The sequence below is a fragment of the Sminthopsis crassicaudata genome, chromosome 2 (genome assembly GCF_048593235.1).
Source record: "Sminthopsis crassicaudata isolate SCR6 chromosome 2, ASM4859323v1, whole genome shotgun sequence".
NCBI classification, from domain to species: Eukaryota; Metazoa; Chordata; class Mammalia; order Dasyuromorphia; family Dasyuridae; genus Sminthopsis; species Sminthopsis crassicaudata.
In genome coordinates this window covers 340,639,105-340,651,295 of record NC_133618.1, presented here as the reverse complement: position 1 = coordinate 340,651,295, position 12,191 = coordinate 340,639,105, and the positions used below count along the sequence as shown (strand labels likewise).

Sequence of the window (12,191 nt, the reverse complement as noted above, 5' to 3'; positions counted from 1 at the left end):
TAGCTGAACAATGGAAATATAATTAAGCTATAGGTCATAAATATTTTTACTTCCTCCCAAAAGCTTCTCTCTCTTCTTAAACACTAGAATACAATTAAAATCCTAACTTCTGCTTGCCAGACTGATGTTACCACCCATCTGTTCATGCCGATTGTGAAGAAGGTTCAGTTTTTAGGAAATCCTTGCATTTCACATAAAGTATGTGAAGTGAAATTTCACAGGGGACATGATGAATCCTGATTCTTAATGATAAGCCTTTTTTTTGTGCCATCAGGATTGGCATATGGTCCAGTATGATATGAAAGCTTGGGTTTCCTGGCTTTACTTCTTTGGCATGAAGTTGACAAAACATGCTTCTTGAGCATTATTTCATTGGACACTGATCATGGGCAGCAGGAACTACCCATTTAACTCTCTGTGGGAAGGAAGCCCAAACAGCATTCACAATAGTGCCATTGTAGTGTTACAAACTGCTTTGAACAGCTTGAGAGCACTGGGGAAGAGGAAAGATGGGGTTGCTTTACTAATTGCTGCTCAAAATAGAAAAGGGGGCAAAAATATTGAAACTGATGTATTTACATTTCTTTATTTAAGAAGAGTTTTAACTTTCATTTAAATTCTATCTATTAAAATAGAAGCAATCTAGTATAATTAAACAACCACTTGTAGAACCTTTGTGCTAGTATTTTATTCCATCTTTTAATTGTGCATGAAATTCAAACAGGATAAAGATTTTATTTTAGAGCATATATAGATATAGATATATTCTAGAGCTGTGTTTCCTTCAATCTTGAAAAATGAAAATTTCACATAAAAACTATATTAAAATGTGGAGAATAATTTAATTTTTGAGTATAATAAATTATTAATATCTGAAAGATAAAACCATTAGCATCTCATAAATATTGAACAATGGATTTAACACTAAATCACAGTGATTCTGATGATTACTTCACATTTTGAATTTTCTTAGTTATCTTGTAAAGGTTCCCCTCCCCCCATTACTAAAGCAATATATATATCCATAATGCTTGTATAAACACTGCTACTTGACTTTTGTTTTCTTGACCAATTTAATCCGCAAGCAGTTAAAACTGAGTTGGTTGAGTATTGGTTTTTCTCTTACTGAGAACCAGTCCTGTATTTATTTTTTTTTTTAATATGGTGACTTATTTTATATCACCAGGGAGTCTGCTGTAGAGGATTTTTAAATTGGACTAAATAGTTGATTTGTGTCATAATAAAGAAGTAGGGAAGGATATTTAAAGGAAACTTTCTGATCTATTCCAAACTGGAGAGAGGCAAAATATTTAATAATCTTTGATTTTATTAAAATTACTGGTATTACATCTCCTTTTAAATGATTTTGTAAATGTGCCTCAGATATATATTTCAGAAATAGTAATTCATTAAATGACCATTTTTCCTCTTCTTACAGAATAGTAGATTATATTTGTGTCAAGATTAATGGATAGATTTTGATGTTAAAGGCCAATCTCTGTCTATCATTCCCTGGAGGCATATAGTGCATTACTTTAAGGCAGTGTGCTGCTTATTTTAGATACTATAAAACTGTCTTAAATGACAGTTTGCTGTACTTTGTTCTTGCTTACTCTTCATAATAAAATCACTTTTTTTTGTTTCCTGATAATTATAGTATTAAAACAATCTTAATCAAATTAGTGCAAAGTTAGATTAGTGAGTGTCTTAAGTAATTATGTAATGTAATATTTATTTTTCCTTTTTGCAGTCTTTTAACAGGATTTTGAATTTTAATATTAAATCCCAATAGATTGTTTCTTCATTACTAAAAGAAGGAATACAATATTATATTTTTTATTACATAAAGTGTTTTATCTTTTAAGAAAAATTTTGCTGTTAATGTTTATAAAAACATATTCAGTTCTCTTCTGTCACTTCAACAATGCAAATTTCAGGAATAGTAGATATTGTCAGAAGAAAGTGAAGGGATTTAATTTCACCACAAACTAGTTGAAATCCAAATTAGCTTTTTTTTTCTTCTGTATTATTTCTTTATATTCCCTATGGAAATTCATGCATATGTTTTATAATTTCAGTTATTTTAATTTTTCAGGAATTATTCATAAAAGCAGCAAGGTTTTTCTAAATCTTTAGGCATAATTTTAGATCATAAATATTAAGGTTTAGATCATAGATGTTAAGGTAAATCTTTCAAAATTAACATTAATTTTAGTAGAAAAGATAATAATTACCTAATTTGCTTAAATTTTCATTTAATAATTAAGTAATTTATAATCAGTTGAGTCAAACTTTGTGCATTAATGGGGCTATACTCACTGCCTTAGCACCTGCTCAGGATTTAGAGTCATCTGGCAATCCATGGGACTTATAATACCAGTTGTTCTGCCTCTGTCTTAATTGAAACAATATAGACTTAGCAATATGGTTAAAGGGATAGATTCAAGTCCAGCTTTGTCTTCTCTGATATAGTACAGATACTGTAAAATTCTGAAGAACTTCATAACTGGGGATTTTAAAATGATGAATCATTTATCCAGTGAGCAGTCACTGTAATAGCAGCAGCAGCAGCAGCAATAGTATATAAAGCATACAGTATTAATGACAGAGAAGAATCATGTTTTTCTTTGTTTAGTGGATTGTATGACTATCACATGACAAAACATAAGCTTCTCTTTCTAGGCCTTGATGAGAAATTAGCTTCTGTAAAAAATCATTTCTTCTTCCTTATTAAGTATTGTAATTATTTTAATCCTGTAAATCTGAAGTATCCTTTAATCCATCTGGTATCTAATGAATCTGTATTTCAAAGAAATATACTTATCTGCAGTACTGGTAATACAGTAGATCTAACAAACACACACACTTTTAAGCTTTGCTGCACTGAAACTTTTGGAATGCTCTATGTATAATTATTATTTTTCTTTGTTTTTCTGAAGCCTCTTGAATAATTATATAATGGCAGTATTATTCAAGAGGCTTCAGAAAAAGTAAAAACTTTTAAAAAGTATTACATAATACTTTAAGGCTTTGTTTATAAAAACAAGTGTGAAATACCCACTTAACTAAAAAATCGTCTTAAGAACTTTTTATTTGGGGGATATGGTATTCTAGGATATAAATTACCATATAATATTACTATTTTAGCCAATCAACTTCAGTGTCTAGTTACCATTTTTCCCCATGAAACATTGAGAACTGAATTTGCCCATATCTGTGTCTATACTTATTCCAATTCTTTGTTACAAATCAAAAATTAAAATGAAAATAACAATAGAACATGGAAATCAGCTAATAAGCAGGGCATTCAGAGATTAGGCAGAGTCTGAGATATAAAAATATTGTTTTTTTAAATATCATATGCTAATCTTACTATAAAACAATTCAATACCAAAAATAGTTTCCTATATAGGCATATCTCATTTGATCAATAAATATGTATTTATATGCACTAGAAACAAAAATATCTTGTATATTATAGAACTATTATCGGGATTCATTTTATGAATCATTAAACTCAAACCATGCCTATTTGAAGAATGGTATTACAAATTTTCATAATTAGAGTATAAGAATATATTATATATAAAGGAAAGAATCACTGAAAGATTTAAGAACTCTGATCAATGTATTATCCAATTGTGACTTCAGAGAACTGATTGGGGAAAAATGCCTCTTCCCCTGTCATAGAAAAGTAGTAATGTGGAATGAAGTATGTATTATCAGACATGACCAAAATCTTGATTTGTTTTGTTTGATAGTCCTAATTTTTATCAGGTAATGTTCTTTTAGGCAGGGGGAATCAGGAAGTGGTAGTTAAGTCAAAGATTAAAAAGCATTAATAAAGTAATTTAAAAATTGTTTGATTAATTAACATTAATAATTATAATTAATAATTAATGTATTAATTTAATTATATTAGAGTGTAACTATCAACATAAATAACATGATAATACTCATGTTTTCTTTTTTTCAAATGAAAACACTGAGGAATTGGAGAGAGAGAGTAGAAAAAGCTATAGTTAATACTGTGGTTGTTATATCCATTTTGAAAAACATTTGGTAGCAAAAGTTTTATTAATGTAATTAATAGAAAATAAATATTTTTCATTCTCTTCTAAATATGAGGCAACATATTGCAATTAAAGATATAGTGCAAAAAAAAATTTAAAAAACCCCATTCTGCTCCTTATCATATAACTTCCCCCAGTCTCAGTTTCCTCATTTGTAAAAGGAAGGAATTGGACTAGAAGGCCTTTGAGGTCACTCAGTTGTAGATCAGGAGTTCTTAAATAATGTTTTGTGTCAGAGACACCTTTGGCAGTCTAATGAAACCTGCAGACTCCTTCTCAGAGTAAAATTGTTAAATGCACAAAATCGTAAAAAAATACAATTTCATTGAAATAGTTATCAGGTTTTTTTATTCATGAACCTCAGGTTAAGACCCTTATTCTAAATTATCTGATACTATGAATGATTCCTATTCCCATGGCCACCTGAAAAAAAATAGGAAAGGAGCAAGCCAGTGATTGATTATAGGCCTTTTAATTGCTAGTACAACAGCAATAGTCATAGTAGTGTATAAAGGGAAGTTTTGTTCAGTGAATTGTATGGCTCTACTCTCATCTCCAACTGACTAGCAAAGGTTATGCTAATTAAATGTCTTGCTTCTTTTTGTCAAAACCCTGAGTATGTTTCTTACAAGTAATGTTTGAGGGCATCTAATACTCCTTTCAAATGGTTTCAAATATTATCAAAGCTTTACTTCTTGTCATTTTAAATTTAATCAATTATCAATGTAATTTCCATATTTTTCCTTCCATTTCCACAATGTTTAAAGCCTTTGTATAAAAGTACAAAGCAAAAACAAATGTCTAAAATGATTTTGAAATGTGCTTTCATCTGATTTTTGTCTTTTCTCCAGTCTTCTTCCTTCTATTCTTTCAACTTCTTAGGTAGGAACAGTCCCGTCTACGTAGAGAATAACATTTGGAAAGTGTTTTGTTAGGAAGACTTTTATCCTAGGAATCCCAAAGTAATAGACTTTTATCCTAGGAATCCCAAAGTAATTTATATGAGTAATTAATATTTATATAATTGTATATTTATAATATAACTAACTTAAATTGTATTTACAAGCCTTTGAAATGTATCTCTAACAAAAAGTAACACATTAATAAAAATTTGAGATGAGCTGTCACCAGCTGTTTTTTCTTTTTAAACAAAAATTTTGAGTAATTATTTTGGTATTACTGCTTAGGAAAACATGATCTCAGATTAAATAAAAGTCCTCTGTTTAGTATCTTGTAACCTGATATTCTTTCTACCTTTCCAGGCTTCTTATACTTACACCCCCACCCTATATATTCTTTGCTCTAGCTTTCTATTCCTACTATACCAGCCTACTTCCTATTCCTCCCAAATGCTAGTCTCCTAGCCTTTCTACTGGCTATCCCTCATTCCTGTTATGCCCCCTGATTCACTTCTTAATTTCCTTGGTTTCTTCCTCAGCTCTAAACTTCTTGTGGAAGACCTTTAATGGTCCCCTCCATTTCGTGGTACCTTCCCACTCTGAAATTTCTTTTCATGTACTTCATTATTTACATGTTGTCTCCTTTTAAAATGCCCCATTTAGGGCAGGACTGTTTTTTCCTTTCTTTATCCCCAGTTGTTATCAGAGGATTTAGCACAAAATAAGCACTGAAATGCTTTTCAGTTGATTGATAATTTTGTTTTTTCTTAATCTGGCCTTTCCTCCACTTAGACATGGGCCTTTATTGACTTTTATTTTCCAAAAACCACAAAAAAAGAAATCCTTATAATAATATAATAAGTAAATATAAAATAACAATATTTTGTATTCTATATATTTCTTATGTATGTAAAAGTTATTTTCACTAAGAGAATGTGAGCTTCTTGAAAGCAAAGACTGTTTCATTTTTTTTATCTTTGTATCACAGTACCTGGTATTTAGTAGGCACCTAATTAAATGCTTTTTTATAAATTGGTTGGCTAGCAATGAGACATGTAACTTTCCCTAGAACCAAACTCTTAAAGTAAAACCAACTCCAGCCATAATTTGGGAAGAAGTAGCTTTCTTATTTGAGGGGAGAGAAGTGGAGGATGGAATGCAGGAAGAAGAAGACGTGTACTATAAATAATTACATTAAAACAAAATCAAGCAGTGTTTATTAATAATGTTTCTAATCCTAAATTGATGCTTGAAAATTTCAGGTCATGTTAAAATTGCTGTAGCTTTTATATTATTGTAAAAGATGTTTGCTCCTCTTATTTTTAGAGTAGTAATACCCTTTCCTACTTTTCTGCTTTTTCTGAAAGTAGAACTGATATGGATTAGTGGATAATTGTATTGCTATGATTGTAAGCCCCTGTGTTATTTCTTTTGATTGACTAATCCAGTAATAATGATTCCTACCAGTTAAAAATCTTTACCTTTTTACTCATTTTAAAAATTAATATTATCTTATTTTGTCATGAACTGCTTTTGATTTAAAACAAAAACTTTCCTAGAAGAGAAATTTATAAATGACAACTTTGAACATTTTCTTAAATTTCTATTGTTTGGTTTGCCTTTTAACTTTTTGTCAACTTAGGCTTTTCACTTCTTTACTTTTCTATGTCAGAGGAAACATCCACTCGCAGTAGGAGTAAAGCTTGAGTTTTCCTGTTGTTGTTAGCCATTGTTTTTGTGTGTGCCATTCAGTTTATATATACTAATAATTTCCCTAGAGAGCAACCTTTCTGAGGAATAAGGTGATGTAGGAATTAACTGCTTAGGATTATGGTTGCAATTACAGATGTAACAACATTGTTTGGTATTTTTACTGTCATCTCAACACAAAAAGTGGGCTCAAGAGTATAGTTTTGTGCCTCAATCTGTGTTTCTTTAACAAATATTTATTATTAAATAGGTGAAAATATAAATAAAATAGATATGTATTGTTAAACCTTAAGAAACCCTAATGCAGATATAATTTAACTTTTCTCTTATAATTCTTATTTAAGTTTTCTTGAAATAGCTACTTTCAATAAATTGAAAATTTTGCATGACTGTGAGTTCAATTTAAACATTTCAGGTGACAATTAGGAACAAGATCTATATAAGTTCTAGCTAGAATAATAATATTATGTTATAACAATAATAGGGACTGAATCTATGATGTCATTGATAATAGGGAACTTCCAAATAGGAAAGTCCATCTACTAATGCAAGTCTGCATACATTTGGAGCACTGAAAAGTCACTTTTCTAAGGTTTCATAGTCAGCATGTGCCTAAGGCAAAACTTTAGCTTATGTCTTCTTGGCTCTGAGGTTGGCTCCCTTGTCCACCATATTATGCTACCTTTCAAACTGACAATTTGTTTTAAAATTATCTTTCAAAAAGTGATCCATACATGAGGAGTGCTATATGATTTATTTTCAAGTAGTTAAGACTTGGCAGCATTCATGCCACAACTGAACTCTTTTGTGATGTTAAAGCACAGTTTGCTTCAACCAAAAAGAATTTGTTAATTTTGTATAAAACAAAATTAGCTTAAACTATTTTCCTTATCTTAAGTCTAGGTTTGGCATTTCTTTAAACTTTCCATCGTTCTTCTCTCTTTCTATCATAAAAATGTGTGTTATCCTTTTTCTTGTTGTGATAGGTTTTACATTTGGGAATGTGTTTGCTTCAGATGTATCAAGGCTTGTGTTAGTTCTCCCTAATTTGTGTATAGGCTTTAAATATAATAAGATAAACTAAAAGGTTTCATTTATAGCCTTCTGAAAGTAGAGCATTTTAAAAGCAGGTAGGTGTCTCCACCCTACTTTTCATGAAGCATTTTACCTATTCAAGCAGACTTTTAAAAACAGCTTGTTTTGATAGCAGAGTGTTCTCCTGTGGGCCTTCAGCCTTTGCTTCCTGGCAGCACCTTTGGTGCGAAAAAAGAGTGATCAATTGGGAGACTATCAGTGCCAGCATGCATAGAGTGATAAGTTAACACACCACTGGGAATTTCTAGGGCCCACCAAGATACTTCACTTCTAATGTGCTAACAAGCTCATTTTTCTACCTCTTGCCTCTTCAGTTATTTTTTTTTTCTCAGAAGAGCTTAGAAGTTGAGTGCATCAGGCATAATGAAAAGCTCTGTAGGAGGGAGAAGCAATAACCCCATTTTTCCCTTTTCAGCCAAATAGAAAATTAGTTTCTGGTAATACACAAAGGCCAGTATTTTTTGTACAAGGGGCACTGCTGTGAATCAAAGGACTCTATTAACTGCAGAAAATTCAGCAGCTGTGAATCTCCCCCAATGAAAAAAGTACTTTCCAACAAGTTGAGATAGGTAGTATTATTTAGATTGAACCATCAAATTCATCTGCTTCCATTTATTAACCATATACTTTTTTTAAACTGTTCTATTATTTTCCAGTGTTAAGATTTAATTATATCATTCAATCATAAAATCCTCATTAAACATTTTATACCATACTTTGTCCCACTAATACCACTAATACTACTTACAACCATTGCAAAAATAGCATTCTCTTAAAGTTATATAATCCCAATAGTCAAGAGTTAAAAATAATAGAAATTCTAATAATTTTAATGTTTGTTATATAAAATATAATGAAATAATATGCCAGCTACACTTTTGCTTTCTTCTCATTTGAAAGTTAAAAGATACATCAGAACTTAAGGTCAAGTACAAGATGTATATATAGTTTTTTGTATTCACCCTTTCCTTTTTTTTTTTTTTTGAAATTATTAGCCTCCATGCATAGCTAATATAGTTCATTCAAGATTAAAATTTTTACTCTTGATCATTACTTGAAGTTAACATAGTCACCAAAATTTAAAATATCTAAACTGATAATCAGCAAGGAAAGAAAGTGTTAAAATACTTAAATTTTTGTTGGAAAAATTACCTGTGATAGACCAATGGAAGCAATTTTATTCATTTTTGCTTATTTAAATGTCTTCTATAAGGCCTCTTTCTGTACACATCAGGTACATCAGGACAATTTTTAAAAGTTGTAGGAGAAAGGTTAACTGATTTCTCAGTTCAGGAACTATACGACATGAAATCAGCATGCTAGTTTTTCCTGATAATTGTATAGTGCTGCCTGCTGTTCTACGTTTTGACAGCCATTTCCATAGTTGCTTTCATGAACAACAGAAATATCCTCTCCCTTTCTTGCCCTTTCTGTGCTAACAGCACAATCAGGCCTGCTGAAATAGGAAGCCTGGAGTGGATTGTTCAGAGCAACACTTCAAGATATTGGTTTCTTGTCAATAATATCAGGGAAGAGGATATGGTAGAAAAGGAAGTATGGTATTTTTCTGTCAGTTCCAGTGCCCTGCAGATATTTTGTTACCCAGTGTTTAAGGATCCTGTATACTCTGTAGATATTCCTACTTGTCTCTGTGTATTGGCTGAGTATTTTTCCTCACATAAAGATTTATTTGAGAATTTATCATAACTGTTTGCTGTTTAAAGATTATAGCAGTATTAGTATTTTCATTTAAAATATGAAGTTATTGAGACAGAAAAACATTTTTTTAAGTATGCAAAAATTTTTTCACAATAAACAGAAGTTAAACTTTTGGCACACTATGTGCTACTTTTCAAACTAAACCATTTCAGGCTAATTTTAAAATGGAGGAGAGGACAAGTCCAGTTTGACCTGAAATCACTTAAATTTTTTTTCAAACATAATTAAATATCTTTAATATTTTTTGATGTCATACATAAATGTGAATATTAGATATTGTGTGCTAAGAGAGCACACCAATAAAAGTGGAAAAGCACATATTAAACATTTTAATAATCTTAGATTAAGAACTTTGATCTCCCAAAGGCCATAATTTTTATGGGGAGTGGTCTGAAAATTGTAGAATAGGCTTGGCCATGAATATTTTATTTATTGCTTAGAAGAAATATGTTAGCATTAGCAGTAGTCCTCATGTGCATTATCTGTTTAAATGAGCCAAATTTAAGTTCATCCTTAACTAGAGGAAAATAGCTATGAAGAGAGAGCACGCTACTTGCAATCTATTGTCCAGCATCACTTAGAGCCAACCACATTTGAGGATTTTGCTGCACAAGTTTTCTCTCCAGCTCCCTATCATCACTCAACATCTGATACAGGTAAGAGTGCTAGAAACTATGGGTCCTCTCTTTAAATTTATCAGAATTTGAAATGCAATACCCTTTTTCTAAAATCTTAAAAATATTTGAAAACTTTATTTTGCCTGAAATAAGTGACAATCACCAAAATACCATGAGTAACATCACAATATTGGTCTTTAAATTTGACTTATGAATTTGAATACCTTGAAGCTGAAGGCTAGAGGTATTCATTGGTATTCATTTTATATTTCACTAATTTAGCAAAAAGTTCTATGATAGCTCCAAGTTTCTAAAATTATTTCATAATGTAGCTTATAAAATAGCTCACCAATCTTTAGAGTAGTTCAAGAATCATATTTTATGAAATCATTAAGATTTTTTAAAAAGAAATATAATGTGAACGAGTAATCTCACAATAGAGATTCAAATTTGGTAATCAAAAAAATGATTCTGTATATATATTTTTCAGTTCATAAGGCCAAAAATAAAACTAGCTTCAACTTAGAAATATTCAGCTTGGGTTTATATATACATTTATATATATACACACATATGTATCTATTAACATGTAAAAGGGTACTGCATTTTCCACAATTAACTGTTTTTAAAGAAATCATATGAAAACAAATAACTCATCAATAACAGGCCACATCCTGTTCTGATAATACATTGTACTCCTTATGATTGTTTCATTTATTTTATTTTCCCTCTTTAGATCATTAAATATCAGTTCTGTTTGTCTGAAGGTAAGACAGTGTCCAAGACTCAACCTCTATTCTTTTACTCTTGTTTTTTTTTTCCCCGTTGTTGTTGTTTTTTTTTACTAGAGAGCTAAGTTTTATAACTCAGACATTTACGAACTTAATGCTTCCCTGGTTCATACTAAATATTTCAGAAGTTTTTACTAAATTTTTCCAAAGTTAGTGTTTTACTAACCCCAGGTCTGCATGAAACACTAACACTGGTTCTGGGATAAAGATAACTAATGATAAAAGCTTTGGTTGAAATTATTAAATTTCAGAAGTGAAATTATGTTGACCTTTTTATTTCTCAGCATGAACAAATAGTCCGAATAGATGGCATTGATGTACATGACTTTGCATCATTAATAGATATCCTACAGTGACATCCAAAAGGAGCAGGAGAAGAAGAATACAAAAAAAGATTGAAATTTTTCACTGATAAACTTTGTTTTCTAAGTCAAATAAGTTCAGATGATATGGAATGGAATACATTAATCTAAGAAAAGAAATAATATAGTTTGCTAAAGGATTTATAGAAATAATGGATTAGGATTTAGCAAATAGTAGTTAGATTCTTATATCAAAGTAGTCCTTAAAAACCTAAAGAAAAAAAATTAAGCATTTTAAATAGATGGGTAAAATCTTAGGAAAATGAGAATGATGTGAAAATGAATTAATGAAAATTAATTTAAGGAGACATAAAAAAATTAAGATTAGTTTTGACCAGATTGCTCTACCTGGGAAAAGATAAATTGGAGAAAATTTATAAAAATAAAGTAATAAGTGGACCCATGAATACTAGTCACATATCCTGGCTACTTCTTACTTTAGTAAGAGAAAATAATTTTTGATGAATATTAAACCATCTTATTTAAAATAAATGATGATTTTTGCCATGTCAGACATTTAGCCCACAATTTTTCCAAAAAAAAAATGAAAGTGGATTTTTTTTTTAAGGATTCAATTGGATATAAAACAGACAGTATTAAAAATGTTTATTTTAGGAGACAATTAGGGAGTAGAACTACAAACTGTTTAATGAAACACATTTTCTTCAAGGTGAAAAAGTATTTTTCATATAAATATCAACACTGCCAAAAATTATTTTCAATAAAATACTGAATATTTTAAGCCACTAAAATTATCCTGTAAGACTAAACATTTGATTAATGCAATTCTCAGTTTAACATAATGAAATAAAAATAAATTTAGTTACTCCTTCATTTCCTTCCCCCTCATCCCCACAAAAAAAAAAAAAAAGAAAAGATGACAGAGCTGGGATCTCTTGAATTTTTTTTTTTTCCTTTTGACCTT

The 12,191-nt window shown here is 30.2% G+C and overlaps 1 protein-coding gene across 9 annotated transcripts in view; it reads left to right on the top strand.

The window, feature by feature from the left end:
- The window catches only part of RALGAPA1 (Ral GTPase activating protein catalytic subunit alpha 1), a 302,140-nt gene that overhangs the window by 279,529 nt on the left and 10,420 nt on the right, over nucleotides 1-12,191 (top strand). For 7 of the 9 annotated variants that reach the window (XM_074290587.1, XM_074290589.1, XM_074290584.1 and 4 more), the window contains one exon: nucleotides 10,028-10,152. In XM_074290587.1, the coding sequence (XP_074146688.1) occupies nucleotides 10,028-10,152 (125 nt within the window). Of the gene's footprint in view, nucleotides 1-10,027; nucleotides 10,153-10,849; nucleotides 10,881-12,191 lie in introns of all 9 variants that reach the window. The other 2 variants (XM_074290585.1, XM_074290586.1) reach the window with 1 other exon arrangement.